This window comes from Anopheles maculipalpis, chromosome 3RL (assembly GCF_943734695.1).
Source record: "Anopheles maculipalpis chromosome 3RL, idAnoMacuDA_375_x, whole genome shotgun sequence".
Lineage (NCBI taxonomy): Eukaryota > Metazoa > Arthropoda > Insecta > Diptera > Culicidae > Anopheles > Anopheles maculipalpis.
The window spans coordinates 52118015-52134844 of record NC_064872.1 but is presented as its reverse complement, the minus strand read 5'-3'; the positions used below and the strand labels follow the sequence as shown (position 1 = coordinate 52134844).

Here is a 16830-nt window from a genome sequence, read left to right as displayed (position 1 = left end):
GGGAAATGCTAAAACAAACCACATTTACGTGTTTCACTTTCTTCCGTTCGGATATGACTTGGTGGCAATAAATGTACGCCGGCTGAAGATCGTTCAGTTTTGTACCATTTTTTTTTTTTCTGTAAAACGAAATGTTTCTTACGAATTTGTTTATTTGAATCTTTTGATCATTTTGTCACAATCAGTAGGTTGTACGTGTTTTGTTGATGATGGGATGTGATTGGCGCTGAGATCGAGCCCGTGTACTGTGTGACCCCATTATTGAGGTCTCTGTGTAATGAATTCGTAGTTGCGCTTGGCAGAATACACGTTTTTCAGTTGCTTTTAGTTCGAGTTGCAGATGTCTAATGAGACGTTCTTGTCTGTTTTGTTACTCTCAGCTTTGTTTTATCGAAAACTGTGCACCTTCATAAACTAACATTATGTTGCTCTTTTTCTTCACTCTAACGGTTTACACTCGTAACAACGACAGTTGCAGTTTGCCTAACTTGCTTGCCTTCTATCCTTTCAACATCGTTAATATATTGTTGTATTCAATCCTCTGTGTAATATTGTAGACGATTCTATATGCAATAATATACTTTGATTTGTTTCTGTTTGCCATCAACTAGTAAACATTCCGAGTGGATCATGAAAATGTAGAATTAACACGAGAAAAATAGATAATCATCGTCTGGTCTGGTGGATGTGGAGCACTATTTACGCATGGGACAACCGAAAACCGGTGACAAAGGATGCATGTTTGTGGATGCGATGTGTTTCTGTGAGTGAGTTGTGAGTCTGGTGTGTGTGTGTGAAGGTGATTTCTTAACTAGATACGCTTCTAAATCCGCCCCACGCCACGTGTCCGGATGGTCCAAGACCCCGGGGACGCATAGTCTAGAATAAATTCCGTTTTACATTTCTTCCTGTCTCACTTACTTTGACACTTTCGAGCGAAAGATTGCCCATGGCAGCGCGAAGAACCTTTCTGGACAGAGTTATGAAGCTGTATTGAACACAGCAATAGTGAAATATTTAGAACATCGAGGTTGAAAGTGATCCGTTTAATTCAAAACATCGTCATATAAACTTTATCGCTCTATATAGATCTACTGCTTCGTGTGTGTGTGTTTCTTTTTCTCCTGTTTTTCACTCGTTTTTTTGTTCTACTATTTCGATTGGTTTGCTCTATTTTGCATTTGTTGCTGTTGTTGTTCTGTTGACTCATGTTGCTTCCTTTGTGTAAGTGTGTGCTGGTGGCACTTGTTAACATTAATATAATCAAATAACTAACGTGGTAAAGTGGCTCGTTATACTATCATTTTAAAGTGGTACTCTTTCCCTCTTTCGTTTGATTAAACTTCTTAGCTTTGTCAAATAGAATTTGTCTTTGGTTCGTTTAATACGGCAATACATGACAACACCGATAGATAAAAAGAGACATTTTGCGCCTGGCTGCCTCCAACGTCTGCACATGTTGGGTTTTAACACACACACACACACACGCACGCACGCACGCACACAATAGGGGAAAAAAGTTCATCCATGGTTCACACGTTTGCGGTAGTGATACGATGAGTAGTAAAGAAATATGATGTTGTGCACTTATTGTTTCGTGGTTTGGTTTTTGTGCTCGTACGTGAGGAAAGTAAACTAGTTCAACTGATGCATCTATATAATTTCTCTACAAACTCCCGCTTTTAGTTTTCATCTCTTTGTGTTTGTTTTGTTTTGTCGTTTTGCATCTTTTTGCACGGGGGTTTGTCTTTGTTTTTTTCCATTGGATGCATCATTTCTTGCAGCTTGCGCTTTGTTGTTTCATGTTGTAACAATGATTGCATAAACTAAGCTTTTCCTTTGTCCATTGCTCCTGTCATTTCTTCTTTTTTTATTACTTTTCTCTTAAAGCTTATATCACTTTCAACGAGTTTTGTTCATTTTGATTTATTGGTCATTATTTGCATGTACAGTTTGACACCGTTTTGTTTATGTTTTCATTTTGATGCAGTTACGTTTTCAATTTTGCCAACCGAACTGCACGATTACAAAAAGAAGAAATTATTACTTTACGCCTCCAATTCGCAAGCTTGAGTGTGCTAATTTCTGAAAGAACGTTCAGAGAATTTGCCTTTTTTTTCTATCTAACCGTAGGGGTTAAGGTCCACCGAAAGCTACATCAATGCTGTATTATGCTTTTGTGTATGTGTTGAAGGTACTTACTCGCAATCAACTCATTCAAGACAAAAACTAACAATAAGGTGATGATTTAAAGCATATTGATTGACATACATACGGAATCGAGTCCCCATCGTTCACAATAAAGAAAAACATAATTCCTACTTATTGAACCACCATTTTCGTTTCCAAACGTGCAGCAAAAGCACATCCTACAAGTTGCAATGAATACAATGAGACATGTAAGAGGCTAACTCAGTGATTGGCGCAACTAATCAAACAATCATTTACTACCTCACTTACGAATACTTCACATTAGATAATCAGGTGCGTCAGGATGGATGATATGATTCGCTATTCTATCCCAACTTTGTGTACGTTGATCAATACTAGACTTGTGTTTTCACTTTTATTAGCGACTTTCACTGAATATACGTCAAAATAAAGACTTCATAATTACGGGCTCAAAACCGGCTTCGTGGAATGTTGTAATTGAATTATGGAAAGTTTAATTGCAATCGAATGTTCTTATTATGAGCAAGTATTTGGATGAAATGAAAAAAACATATTCTAAGACTTGTTTGTGCATAAATTAATCAAGTTGTTTTCATTCCAAACTCAAACTAAAAATAGCAAGAATTGTGATCGCAACCATTGCTATGGTTTAAGCAGCAACGTTTTTCTTTCCTTCTTCTAAACCTATCTTAGCCAAAGCTTATTGACCATGCAGACAGGGTACATCCATGACCCGGAACAGAAAAAAAAAATTTAACCGTAGCAAACCAAATCCTTTACCTTTCGGTCCCTTCTGCATTTCGCTTTTATACATCCCTTCATAACAAGCAGCAAGATAGATGAAAAAGTTATGCTGGACCGACTGGGACAGCTACCACGTGCCGTTTTCCAGCAGGAAATAGATGCTTAAAAATTCATCCATTTTACCAACAACTTCACTTGCGTCCACGATTGGACGGTGTTTTTTTTTTTTGCTGTTGTCCAAGCCCGTGGAATGGAAATAGGCTGAAACAAAAAGGGTCTACAGCTAAGCTCGACCCAGAAGGATCCCTAGAGAAGCTTGGAGCTGAAAGGGAAGAGTTTGAGGTACGATATCATCAGTGTACATCGCACCCTACTGAATGAAACACAGTGCCTCCCGTGTGACGACCGTACACCACCTTATCGATACTCGTTCGCCCGCAACGAGACATATACCAAAAATCCAGCAGACCCTCGATTCCCAGATAGGACCTCCCACTGGCAAAGAAACAGAAACATCCCCGTCCGAACGGTGGAGAAAACGGAAATGGAAACAATTTGCAAAAGTTATATTAAAAACTTTAACAAGCCTCCAAGGACCAACGCCGGTAAGCTACGAGACAGCGGACCATGGCGGACAGACGTTGCCCACACGTTTCCTACCATTCAGAAATGCGGACTGAATGCAGAAAAAGGACTGAAAACATTGTCACTCCCATTTTGATCCCCTTTTTTCCTTTAAACTGATTTCGATTCCGTTTGACTTTTGTGTCCCAATCATTGCTATTGCCTCTTGGCGTAGTTATTTCATTCAAATTTAACAATTGGGTTATGGGTTTTTGGCTTTGTTTCAGCGTGCCAAAATCGTTTGGCCATTTCTCACAGTACTTTCGCAGTTCTTCTTAGCGCACATGCCGTCACTTACATGGATACGGTGGTTTTGTCTTTTGTTTTGTCCCACGCAATGGACTGGTTTTGATATTATTCAGTATTCCGAGATATATTTGCTACAGCTTTGTCCGGCAAACTATCTGCAAATATTGTTGGTGAAAGACGTCGTTTTGAAGGGCCTAGGCTGATGTAAGCAAACCTCTGTCTAAACGTAATACCAAACTACCAGTGCGAAGCGTAACGTTTCCTATCAAAAGAATCAATATCCCGCCATTGATGGTTCGTGATAGAGAAGAGGAGCTTTGGTGATCCTTTATGTAAACAGCAGCCGTGCAGTGTTGTGGATACGATTGATTGAAATGTAACGCTACCAAAAGCTGCAACAATGCGACAACAATGCTGAAGAGTGAATGTGGATGGTGACAGAATGCTGGCAAAGGCAAAAAGGGAGATGAGATTGTAATTTGAACGCCCAACGAAACAGGCTTACGCGTTCGGCACGAATGCCTCCTTCGATTTCATGAAGTACGTCAGTATATCGATCGGTAGCGGAAATACGATGGTCGAGTTCTTTTCCGCCGAGATCGTGTTCAGCGTTTGGAGGTAGCGTAGCTGCAAAGCGGCCGGTGAGTCTCCGATCACCTCCGACGCTTCCCGGAGTGCCCGCGAAGCTTTCTGCTCGCCCTCTGCCGCAATCACCTTGGCGCGAGCTTCTCGGGCGGCTTCCGCTTCTGCCGCCATCGCACGTTGCAGCTGTACCGGCAGACGCACGTCCTTGCTGTGGTTGTTTTGAATGGAAGTTGGAAAAAAGGAAAGTAACATTGACAGAAATCGAAAAGGGAATCCATCATCGGATCAGAGACCAATGGCTAGTGGCTTAGAAAGTACTTACATCTCGACGCGCTCCACCTTAATGCCCCACGCTTCGGTCGCTTCGTCTAGCGAGAGCTGCATGCTGCCCGAGATTGTCATTCGTTCGCTGAGAATTTCGTGCAGATGCCGGGTACCCATCGTGTTGCGAAGCGTGGTCTGGGCCAGCAGGCGGGTCGAGTGATGCGCATTCTCAACATTGGCGATCGAAACTGTGGCGTTCGACACACGATAGTACACCACGGCATCTACCGACACGGTGACGCTGTCCTTCGTCAAGACCTTTCCGGAAGAGGTCACCATAAGTCGACGTTTGGCGGGTGTTTGGTGCAACGAAGGTGTGAAAAACGAGACCAACCCAGCACCAACGCACAGACCCAGATCAAAGGGAAGATAAGGAATGAGATGAAAATGGAATCAGTAAACAAGGTACTTCCTGATACGGATCACCAATCAGAGTTATCTGTTGCATTGGCGTAACACGTCCCGATGGATACAAACTGCGCTACTTACCTCTTGCGGTGGTACATCGTACGTTCGCGTTCGCAGATCAACACGCGCGTATGCATCGATGCATGGCAGTATGAAGAAGATACCTACGATGAACGCACAATGGGATGGAAGAAACAAAAAAACAAACGAATGCAAAAGAAACACGGGAAAATACAATTAAGGTGTGAATCAATTAATATGCTAAGTACTTCCGCGGAGGAAAAACCTTCGCCTTTTTCTTGTCACCCGTGCCAAATGCTCTGAGCAAGCACTGAGCAAGCACCGTTGGCAATGGGCAGCTGAGGGAAAAAAACGCGTGGTGGAAAATTGTTCCGGGTAATTTACCTGGTCCTTTGGCGCCTCCTTGCATCAGACGACCTAATCGGAATATTACGGCTCGTTCGTATTCCTGCACGACCTGCACGACAAAGGAAAGAGCAGAACGGGTAAGTAAAAGCAGAAGGTGTAATGGTCGGCTTAAATTATTCCCAAATTACCCGCGCGAATGAAACAGACAGGCTTCTTAATTTCAAGCCACTATCTAATTGAAAATAGCTGCAATTTGTCCATAAATGATACACTTGATGGGTTACTTTTAAAGATGTCAACACTATCCGGTACACGGTAAAAACACGGTTAAAAATAGCAACATTTTCAGCCCCAGTTATAAGCAAAGCTTGATGCATTCTGAGGCTTGATAATAATAGAATTCACTTGCTTAATTTACCTTTTTTTTACCTAACTCAAAGTGTGATTCTTTAGGATTTTCATGCTGTATTGTAAAGTTAAATACAACAAAAATACATATGAAATATGTTTGGCTACATGTAACAACTCTTCCTTGTTATTTATCAATATAAATATCCAAATTCAAAGTATTTCTATTGAAGTTACAAACATATTATGTCATTTTACAGAAATTTGTTGGTTGGTGGATTTGTGGATTTGTTGAACTAACTCCAAACTCGCATCAAAGCGTCCAACTTGCATCCATCTGTTTTTACCTTCAGAACATAATGTAGCATAACTGCTATACACGATTTTCAATTCAAAATTATACTAATAATCTCAATGATAACACTATCCTAAAATCCTGAAATATTTTCCACTGTCTCTATGGTCCATGCATAAACTATTTTATTTCGTTGAGTCTGAACTAACAGCATGTAACATAAAATATACATCAAAAGTATGAAACATTTTCTTTATCATTTTTTTATTATTTCGTAATGATGGCCAGTCCGTATTCCTTGAAATCTTATCTTATATCTAGCATAACAGTTCATTAAACTTATATCCTATTTTGAGGGCTGAATTCTCCCTCATTTCAAATGCACCAATATCCCGGGAGAGCTCAGTTCTAGTTGTCGTTGCTGCCAGGTATGGTTCTAAAGTTGTCCTCTCTATGTCTGCTAAGGGGCTAGCGCCTGTTTGGAGTATCGTGCCGTGGAGACTAACAATTGGCTCCCAAGAAAATCCCTTTTATTGTGGATACTTCTTGGTGTTCACCACACCATATAGTTGCCAGCATTAGCATGTTATGACTGGCGGCCCCACCATCCGCAGAAAGCACGAGTCCAAAAGCCTCTTCAACTTTGTGAAGCTACAGTAGCGTCCAACTCACACATTCCGCCAACAGTAAAGCCTCCAGTCACAACTACACGTCGTCCAAACCTTATTCAATGGGTTCAGTGATCTAATGTTGTCGCTGACGATCCTGACGCCAGCAAAACGCAAGGAGCCGACAGCCACATTAACCCTGTAAGGTTACTGCATAATCGAAACCAGACATTCAGCTATCGACAAGGTCGCCAGATACGACCCTCCTCCATTGAAGATGTGCACTCATCGCATAATGGCTCGACATAAGCTCGCGGGATACCGGGAGCTCGCGAAACCAGGGGCGCAGGGATACCTGTGGTGAGATGGAGTGCAGGAACCTCCCGAATTCGTCCTCATCTCACATGCTCTGCCAGCGGGCCATGCACAGCTGTTGTGGGGTGCGAAGAAACTCGTGAGGGGGAATCGACCTCTCAAAAATGCTGCCATCGGAGGCACCTCGTTTGGCCAAGGAGTCCGCTTTTTCATTGCCGGGGATCCCGCAAGGAGCAGGCAGCTATATAAGCGATATTCAAAATGCCTTATTGAACAAAGAGCTTAGAATATTCATTATTTTTTGCATAAAGTAATCAGAGCTCTTTAATGCCTCGACGGATTTTAGTGCTTCGATAGCGCTGAGATTATCAGTAAATATAAAATACTGGTCCGGAGGATTCGCGCTTATCATGTGCAGTGCGTACAAAATAGCAGCCAGCTCAACTACATAGTGGAAAGCTTCGGTGCATGTGTTAAAAACACCGAAGCCCGTGCCCGCCTCCGAAGAGGATCCGCTTTTATAGTACTGTTGAGGATTTGGATGGCCACACTTATCCACAAAAATGCTGGGCACATAATTTGGAGTGTTCTTCGTGTCCTCTCGCATGGAGGTGTCGACTACTAAAAGGGAATTGAAGGACTCTGGGAAAGAAGGGCGGTTTATTGCTTTAATGGTACTAGGGTTTGCCTGGAGAGATACAACATCATGATATAATTTCATGATTTTGCACTTAGAGCCTGTCTCTAATAGCGATTTGAAGTTTTCAATCACTAGTGGGTTGGATACTGTGGAGCTCAGTAGAAGGCGAAGCGATTGATAATATCATTGGTGTTTTTTTTATTTCAACTATTTAAACAATCTCGACAGTGGTTAAAATGAAATTATTATAATACACACTACGATTCCTTCCACCGGTTTGCTGGAGTTATTCGGACCGATTCCAAGTAGTGAAGACTAACTATCCAACTACGTGGTTATCAGCAAGTCTAGTAAGTCATTCGATGGCTGGCGTGACCTAAGAAGGTCGTTAAGTCAAGAAGAACATGTAAATCACATTGAAATTGATTGATGCAATCACAATTGACGATAGTAAGCGGGAACACGAATGCTGCCTCAACAGAGAATGACGAGGTTGGGCTGGACAGTGCAGCTGCTCTCTTTGCCGTGGAAATCGAAGAGAAGATCTTGCTAGACATCACAAGACGGCTCAACGAGGCACGAGCAGCACGGCCATCGGTCAGCTCGCAGCGTTGCGACTTCGGCATGAGCGCCGAATCTACATGCAGAGGGTACGGAGAGCAAGGGTCAGGGAGGGAACACTACCACCTGTTCCTCCCGGAAGGAGACGCCGCCGTCGAGAGCCTCCATCAACGGCGGATTTGATTCGCTCCAGGAGGAATCGTTGGGCCAATGCTCGAGAGAGGAGGAGAAATTGGAGAGTTGGAGAAACGCACAAAGTCCTCGAGTTTTCTAACACCGAGAGGAGGCGGTCGCTTACCCCAGCGGAAGAAGCCTCACTTTTAGAGGACATCACTTCGGGACGCTAATCGTGCTGACGTCAGTTGAGGACGAAGATATCACAAGCGGTGTACGCATCGAAAGAAAACTAGCAGTGTCGCAATTACACTTGGTTTTTAATTAGTTATACTTAGTTAGTTTAATTTGTTCTTTGGTGAAAAACCACGCAGCGTGGGAGCAACCCCCCATAGGGAAAACCCGTGCGGAAATACCTTGGGGAGGAAGACAGGTGAACAACTTTGTTTTGAATAAAGAATACCTGTAATTGTTTGCAAAAATGCAATCACAATTGGCAATATTTCTACTTCTTTAGCCATTATCTTGCGGTGATCGATTAAAGCAACAAACTCTCCTTTGTCATCTAAAATTCGATAGGTACTGCTGGTATCAGTTGGAAGAATTAAATTAGGCAAGTTAGTCAGAGCATGCCGGTCTGGTTTTCACTCTTCGCTCAGTCCAAATTTCCTGACTAGGAGAGACAATACTTCATGTCAGTACTTGTATTTAAAAACAGAAAGATTATTACTTTTTGATTAAAGTTTTACTTTTTTATTAAAGATAGTAGTAGTAGTAATAGTAGTAGTAGTAGTAGAATTTATTCGATGGATTTCATTTTACATTATATGTTTACCATTGGTGCTGGTATCCTCGTATCTCATACCTATGTACCTTAACTCAATACATTTGAAAACTGTGTTGGGCGAAGCCATTTGATGCGGTTATCAGTTGTAAATTTTTGAGACTTTCACCTTTGGGAAAAATTTCGACAAAAAAACCCTGGTAATGACATTTTTTAAAGTTTAACCTAGGTTTAACCGATCTTAGAAAAACGTATTTATAACTAACAAATCACAATTAAAACTATTTTATGCTTACGGAAATCTTACCTTACACTAAAGAAATAGAAAAAAAAAATTGCTTAGAGCAAAAAGGAAGATAATAGATCAAAAAAATTATTCACGTTTCTAATAATTCACAGGACTGCACTCCTTTGCCTTGGCGTGAGGTTAATTCTTCTTAAATTATGTTTATACTTGCAGTTTCTGATAAATTCATCAAAGAACGGCAAATTTGAAATTCTATGAATATCAACTGTGCTATGCGACGAGGGTAGGTTGAGAATTCGTTTTATACATTTATTTTGCAGTACTTGCAATTTCTTTATGTGTGACAGAACATAGCTTCCCCATACGGGTGACGCGTATAGAACGATGGGTCTGATTGTTATTTTGTAAAGTAATAACTGATTTTTTGAGTTTAACTTTGAGTTTTTGTTTATAAAACAGTAAAGCGATTTCATAACCTTTTCCCCTTCAATGAGTTTTTGGCCCAATGTGATTGTTAAATGGCAATCTTTTGTCTAAATAAACTCCTAGATATTTTACATATTCACATCTTGTTAGGCCTTCGACTAGTGAATCAGGAAAAAATATCGATTCTGTTTTGCTTTCGTTCATTTTAAAGCTTCCACGCGCTGCAATAGGCAACATATTTCTTGATTCCAAGGTTTAAGTTTCAAATAATAGTTGCGGGTTTGCGAGCGGAGGAGCAAAATCATCCGCAAATGCAAAACGTTTGACAGAATTGATTTTAGGAATATCTGACGTAAATATGTTGAAAAGTGACGGAGATAAAACACTACCTTGCGGCAAGCCCGTTAGGGGTTTAAAAGGATCAGAAAGGGACGATTTAACTTGTACTTGACAATGTCGGTTTGAAAGGCAAGAGTCGATCAAAAGGATATCTTTTGCTGGATAGTTCAGATTAACAAGTTTATAGACAAGTCCACAATGCCGCCTGTCAAACGCTTTTTCGAGGTCAAGAAGCAAACCCAGTTGATTTTTTGAGGCAACGTTGATTTTTCACTGTTTCTGTTAACTTGATTAACTGACCCGTAGTGGACAAGCCTTTTTGGGAATCCGAATTAATATTGCGCAATTAAATTCTGGGTGTGTACATGAGGGTTTAAGCGTTTTTCGATAAGCTTCTCAAAAATCTTTGCAAGGCAACTCAGCAGGCTTATTGGTCTATAAATCGTTGGATTACTGCGATCCTTACTGGGTTTTGCAATTCAGAGCAGTACATAAAATAGTTGTTTTTATATTGATTCTATACGACATTTAAAATTCAATAACTATCTCTACCAGGCTTAGAACACAGCTTCAAGCCTTCATACTTATAAAGAAATCAATAAATAAATAAATTCTCATCATGGCTTTTTCTTCAACTGCTTACAGAAACGATGCCATTTAATACAAAAATTATCATGAACACAACTCACCGAAGGCAAAAAAGCAGTACATAGTACGTCAAAATTCAACACATTGTTCTCTCCCTAATTGGATTTCATTCTCTACACTCTGTTTTACAATTCATATTTTAAACCCCATCATTATGTTGAGACAGCTTGGGGGTTTTTTTTGTGTCTACCGAATCATTCATCTTAAGTCAATAAATCTGTTGCACAATCAGCCTGCGGTCTGTCTTCTACACATCGTTTCATTACACACGCACACGTACATACACATTTCCATTACCGACACAATGATTCGAGTTTCCGCCCTAGAGCGCCTCGAACCATTTTATTCGCGTGCATTATTCGCGCCCATAAAGCATTGGTTTGTTTTCTTTTCTTTCCATTCTGGCCAGGGAAGTAGCGGCACTCCATCGACAGTAGTGGTTTGGCAAGAATGAAATTGTTTGCCGGTTCGGGGCGGTATTTTCATATTCACATCGTCCGTCACTTTATTTAAGTTCACACTTCATTTAGCCAGTCCACCCGACGGGGTGCGGTGCTGCTACCCCGTTCGGTACGCGCACGGGTTGGTTAGTTAGCGACAGTGGAAGCTTTTGGGGCTGGGAAAAATGGATGGAAGCTCTCAAAATGAGAGCAATTTCCCGTCTAGTTTTCCACCATCAGGGCGCTTTTTGCGGTTTACACGGTCGGTCCTGCAGATAACACGTGCGTATGTGTCGTCGTGTTGGGAAACAAGCGTGTGCTTGTGTTTTTGTGTGCGTGTGTATGTATGCAGTGATATGCAAACACCATGAAGGACTGAATACGGTCCAAAATTTAAATTTGATTCCCTTTCCTGCGTTCCCACGTGTCGGTCTCGGTCGCATCGGACTGGTTGAGTTGGGAACGATAGTGGAAAATTTGGTCGAAATTTGTTGAAGCCATACAGAGATTCTTACCTTGAAGCAGACGAGCAGGCTGAACGGCATCGTCAGGACGACGAGCACCCAGGATAGAAATATCAGGATACGGCCACAGGTCGATGCTTCGCCGTTCGTGTCATCCTCGGCTGAAAGATAGTACAGGAACAGTGTGAGTCAACTAGAAAGGGCCGACAAGGCGAGAATGGCGTCGATACAAAGAAAGAGGTTAAGATGTGGTACGAATAGCGCAAGAAACCGTTGAGGATTGGTGGTGGTTCACACACACACACACACACACACACACACACACACCCGTGAATACGTGCGTTGGCAGCCAAACGTAAAGTGAAAAACTTTTATTAGATTTTCCGCCATTCGCATTGGCTGGTGTGGTTGTTCTTTCGAAAAACTTGTACTACGGCTGCCGCTTCACTACCAGGACATCGTTTTTACCACTCAGCCATTTCGAGCGGGTAATTGCTACAAGGCGATGGTTCACACCCAGCCTGTCACGTTGCTGGTACGGCAAATGGTCGCATGTGTGACAAGTGTTTTTGCGTAAGATAATGCCAGAGGTGTAACATGTTGCGCTGACTTTACAATCGGTCACTTTCGTTGATTGGATCTGTCACACCACCAGCGGGTTTATTGCAACAAAAATAACAGTTTGCGAGGTTGCTTAACTGCTGCAATAATGATGTTATGCAAATGTTTCTAAACGAACACTCTATAATAAGTTTAATGGCATTTTCGTTTCAATACGGTTGAGTATTACTTTCAAACAATGTTATGCAAAGTATCGACTTTTTTTTCAAAATTCATACTAAACTATACTAAGTAACCAAATTGGACACTATGTTTAATCAGGATACTGGTTGAGCTACTAAACTGGTACATAAAATCCGGAAAGTTTTGCTACAATTACCACTCAAACTGAACAAATTAAGGTTTACTTTATTGTAAGGCACTATGGGTAAAGCTTTAAAAATGCTGATATCTCTCCATCCCCGTTGGCTCTACACTAAACGTTCTGCGCCATCTTTGTGTCCTTAAATACATGCTTTAAAAAGCATTACTCTAAACGAGTTAACGTATTACGTTTGTATTGTGTTTTTTTTTTCTTCTTCTTATATCTTTGCCGCCCTTTGTTATTGTTTCTATTCCTAGATCATACCGACACACCCATAATTCATTGCCAAACAAAAGCAAAAGCAAACATCAAACAGGAATTGAAACTTTTTACGCTTTCCTTACTGTACAGCAGTAAATCACTCCTAAAAGTATGCAAACCGCACAACACGGCACCAGGAGTTTTTATCCCGCTTTGCCTGCGTTTAACAGTTTGTGTAGCTGTGTACATGTGGCACTGTGCACTATGAAAAGTTGAGCTCAGTTGCTGCCGCTGCAAGAAAAGTGGATTTATGTTTAGACCAGCACCTTCCGCCCACTCTCTCCACACACAAATCGCCATTATACCCCAAAAAAACCGCTGAAAAACGTTTGTTTGCATAGACACCGTTGCATCATCCAGTGCCGATTCGTATCATTCCGTTTGGGGCGACAAAAGAGCAAAACTTTAACGTTGACCGCTTTTTACTGGTGTGTTTTGACTTAACGACAAGAGACGACCAGCTTAGAAACGGCCACAGCGGCAGAAAGTTGCCACAAAGATAAACAGAATTTAATTTCCAAAGTAAACGAAAGCTGCCGCGTGGATGGCGTAAGTTCTATGCTGGCTCGTATTGATGATCGATAGCAAAATGCTCGTACTACTACTGCACGCTATAAAAAGCATTAGTCTTCTTAGTCTGCTTTACGAAATAATTTAGCAAGACTAATGGAACAGACCGCAAAGTATCGTAAATCGAATATCGAAATACGCAATTAACATTTCTACAAATAATCTCAATCCACTTCAAAGGAATCTTTCCTTTTTTTTTTTTTTTTGCACAATAAAGGACGTCACTGTTGAATTTCTGGCCAGCCAAAGGAATCACGTGGACATGAAAAGTTAAAGCACCGCCAGGAAGCTTTAATACCAAAATACTGTACTTTGGACACAATTTGCTTTCAAACAATAATACGCAAACAAAAAAAAAGGAAAAATGGTTCACGGTAAATTAAATGAAATACTTCGTGCATCTTCGAATTCCTCTTTATCCCCTGACGCCCTGATAGGGCTTCACAAGACGTTCATTTAACGACCATTCTCGTCCGAAGTACTGCCACTCTGCGTAATATAAACACGAGAGACGCTTCGCCCATCACTCGCATCATAGCACGCAATGAAAGCAGCGGGCAATAGGACTCGCACCGTAAATTTTCATAAAATTCTCATAATTGAGCCCGGCGGCAAGTGATGCCGCTTTCGAAAACAGTCAGAAACCCAAAAAGAAAATAGAGTTTTGGAGTAATAACTGTGAGTTTATTTGACAATAGTAGCAGCGTAAAGTCCCTGTTTAAAGCTGCAATTAACTTACGCCACGAACTTTACTACCTGCACAGGAAATGACTATCAAATGATGTAATTTACTGTCAATTACTGCGAAGCAAAAGGTACGCTTTAAAAGCATGCAATTGATATTTTCGCAACAATTGCACGATTAAGTGGTATAAGAAGTTACTTAGATTTTAAAGCCGTTTCGCCGTTTAAAGTTATTAGGAGCATTTACATATGCGCTTGGCATTTTTGTTAGTTTATTATTGATTAGAATGAGGCATTAAAGGATCGCTTTATTGAATCAAAAAAATCTTTTTGAAAATTATAAGCCTAAACTCGACACTTCTTTTAATAAAACTTCTTCTGCACAAAAGTGCTGAGTTGCAAAAATAAATTGTGTATAGTGTAAAAACGCAATCACTTAAAACTATTTTGAATCAAATTGCATTTATTAGGTTTTTTTATTATCGTAATTTTATTCGTGTGGCAACAACAAAAAGATGTTGAAAATTTTGGTGCATTATTATCGTAAAGACACATATAAAAACATTAACTTGTAATTTTGAGAAAGCTACAAACTACCATGCAATAAATAAAAATGACCATTTTTATGTTATGAATTTTATGTTATGAATTGAACCAAATAAATTTAATCTTAATTATCATTAATGTGTAATCCAGTAAACATTATTCACGTTGTGTGAAACGCAATAGTACAACTAAATCGTACAACACATACATATAGGGTAAATATTACGTGACAACTGAAAAACACACTGGGATTGTAGTTGTCATGCACGTTGTTATTCACGTTATTGGTGCTATAAACTATGTGGATTGGTGTGCTGGAGTCGATCGTAACACGTTCGTTCGGACGGTAAGAGCGGTGTGAAAAAAGTGTAAATTAAGACACGGGTTGTATGCACGGGACAAAACGGGGACATAATATAATGCAAGGATTCGAAGAAGAGGAAGAAGTAGAAGAAGAAGAACAAGAACAAGAAGATGAACAAGAAGAGTGGAATCAACCAAGTAGTACTATTGAACAAAGGTGTGTCTACGTTTACTGCGAATAATAAGACTTGTACGTACTTCCTGCAGACAATGCGAATTGTGCCAATATCGGAATAATGGTACGCCGAAACCCCGAGGCAGATGTGGATGAAGAAGATCGCGAGATGAGTTTTTTTTTTGTTTGTTTGTTTTGTTTGTTGATTAATTTAGCAAAAGATTATTTGTTTTCATCCACCGAAACGACACAGACACAGAGAAAATTCCCAACACAGCCGAGGTAGCGATGGTCAGTTGCGGGGGTGACAGAGAGAAAAGAGAAGAATCGTAACAATTTTGGAAAAATAGCACTGCAGAAAAAATTGGTACAACCAAAGCAAGTACCACAAACTGTCCCACAATGCATTCACCACATTTCATGGTTTTTGCGGTGTCATGACAGTCATGCTTTAAGGGCTGAGTCTCCGCCTATCCGTCCGCCTTCCGGCTGTCACCACTTACCGTAGAGCAATAGTGAGTTTTTCATTTTAACATCTAAAAAAACAAAACGGTATGCAAGAGATGAAAAGATGAGTTAGTTTTGGATGGAAATTTTGATGGTACAATAATTTAGAGCTTTCGATTGGGGGGGGGGGCAGGTCAAATTTGCTGGAATTAAACGGTGCTGGATGGAAGCATTCACGGATTTAGATGGTATCGAATGAGGGCCAAATACGGTTGGTAGCTTGTAGTTTATGGTTATGATTGTACAGTGTGTCTGTTGATGTTGTGTTTGTGTATAAAAATGAGGGTATAAGGGCTTAACGAACATAAAGTCACCAATTGAGCTATTTATTAGTCAGTACATAACCTCGCAACAATAATATCTTTATCATTAATTTCTCTTGCAGTTGAAAGAATCTAATGGTACAGTTTTATTATCTCTTAATGGTACAAAACCCTTGCCTATACAATATCGTATAAACCAGGTCGTCAGATAATGTCTCTTTGCTTTAAAGCCACACCATCCAATCCTAAACTGCAGAAATCTTCTTTGCATCGAGTAGAAAATAATACTAAACAACCAACCCATCTGCTAGCGAGCACTGCTAGCCTTGCAGAAATAACAAACATTTGCTTAAAGCGCTCGTTGCCAGACACGGCTCGCGATGCACGTATGGCTCGTCTTTTGCGACCCCAGTGCGACGGTGGTAGAAATTCCATTTTCTTCCACAACCTTCTTAGTTCTTCTGCAATCCACGCGCTTCTTAAGCCACAAGACTTTATCGGATTGCATTGCCTGGTGAGCTTCGGATTTCAGCACCACCAACACCACTCGGAGAATTATGTGCTTGTGGCAGTGGCTCTGCCAAGTGCCATGCACTCCTTTCCTTTCCTTCACTTATCGGCTATGAATTACTCCCACATGTTGGTGGTTGTTAGCAGCCCTGTTTATTTGGCATATTTATTTGCGCCATTTCTTTTGCAACCGCACCACCAGCCAACATGGGTATGACTTCGCGGCATGCAAGCTATTGCCTTTCGGGGTGAGATTTGTTTGAGTTTGCAAATAGATTTTGTTTCTACAGCTACTCGCTGCCAATGTGGAGAAGAATAAGTATGGCAATCTCACCCGGGTTTTGTTTATTGGTAGAATTTCAAACCCATTTTGGGTTTGGAA

The 16830-nt window shown here is 40.8% G+C and overlaps 1 protein-coding gene across 3 annotated transcripts in view; it reads right to left on the bottom strand.

The window, feature by feature from the left end:
- Window positions 1–4290: 4290 nt before the first annotated feature.
- Window positions 4291–16830, bottom strand: part of LOC126562643 (band 7 protein AGAP004871) — a 47498-nt gene continuing 34958 nt past the window's right edge. For all 3 annotated transcript variants that reach the window (XM_050219202.1, XM_050219204.1, XM_050219203.1), the window contains exons 2-6: window positions 11756–11865; window positions 5512–5584; window positions 5188–5270; window positions 4697–4956; window positions 4291–4582 (exon numbers count right to left, since the gene is read on the bottom strand). In XM_050219202.1, the coding sequence (XP_050075159.1) occupies window positions 4291–4582; window positions 4697–4956; window positions 5188–5270; window positions 5512–5584; window positions 11756–11865 (818 nt within the window). The remainder of the gene's footprint in view (window positions 4583–4696; window positions 4957–5187; window positions 5271–5511; window positions 5585–11755; window positions 11866–16830) is intronic.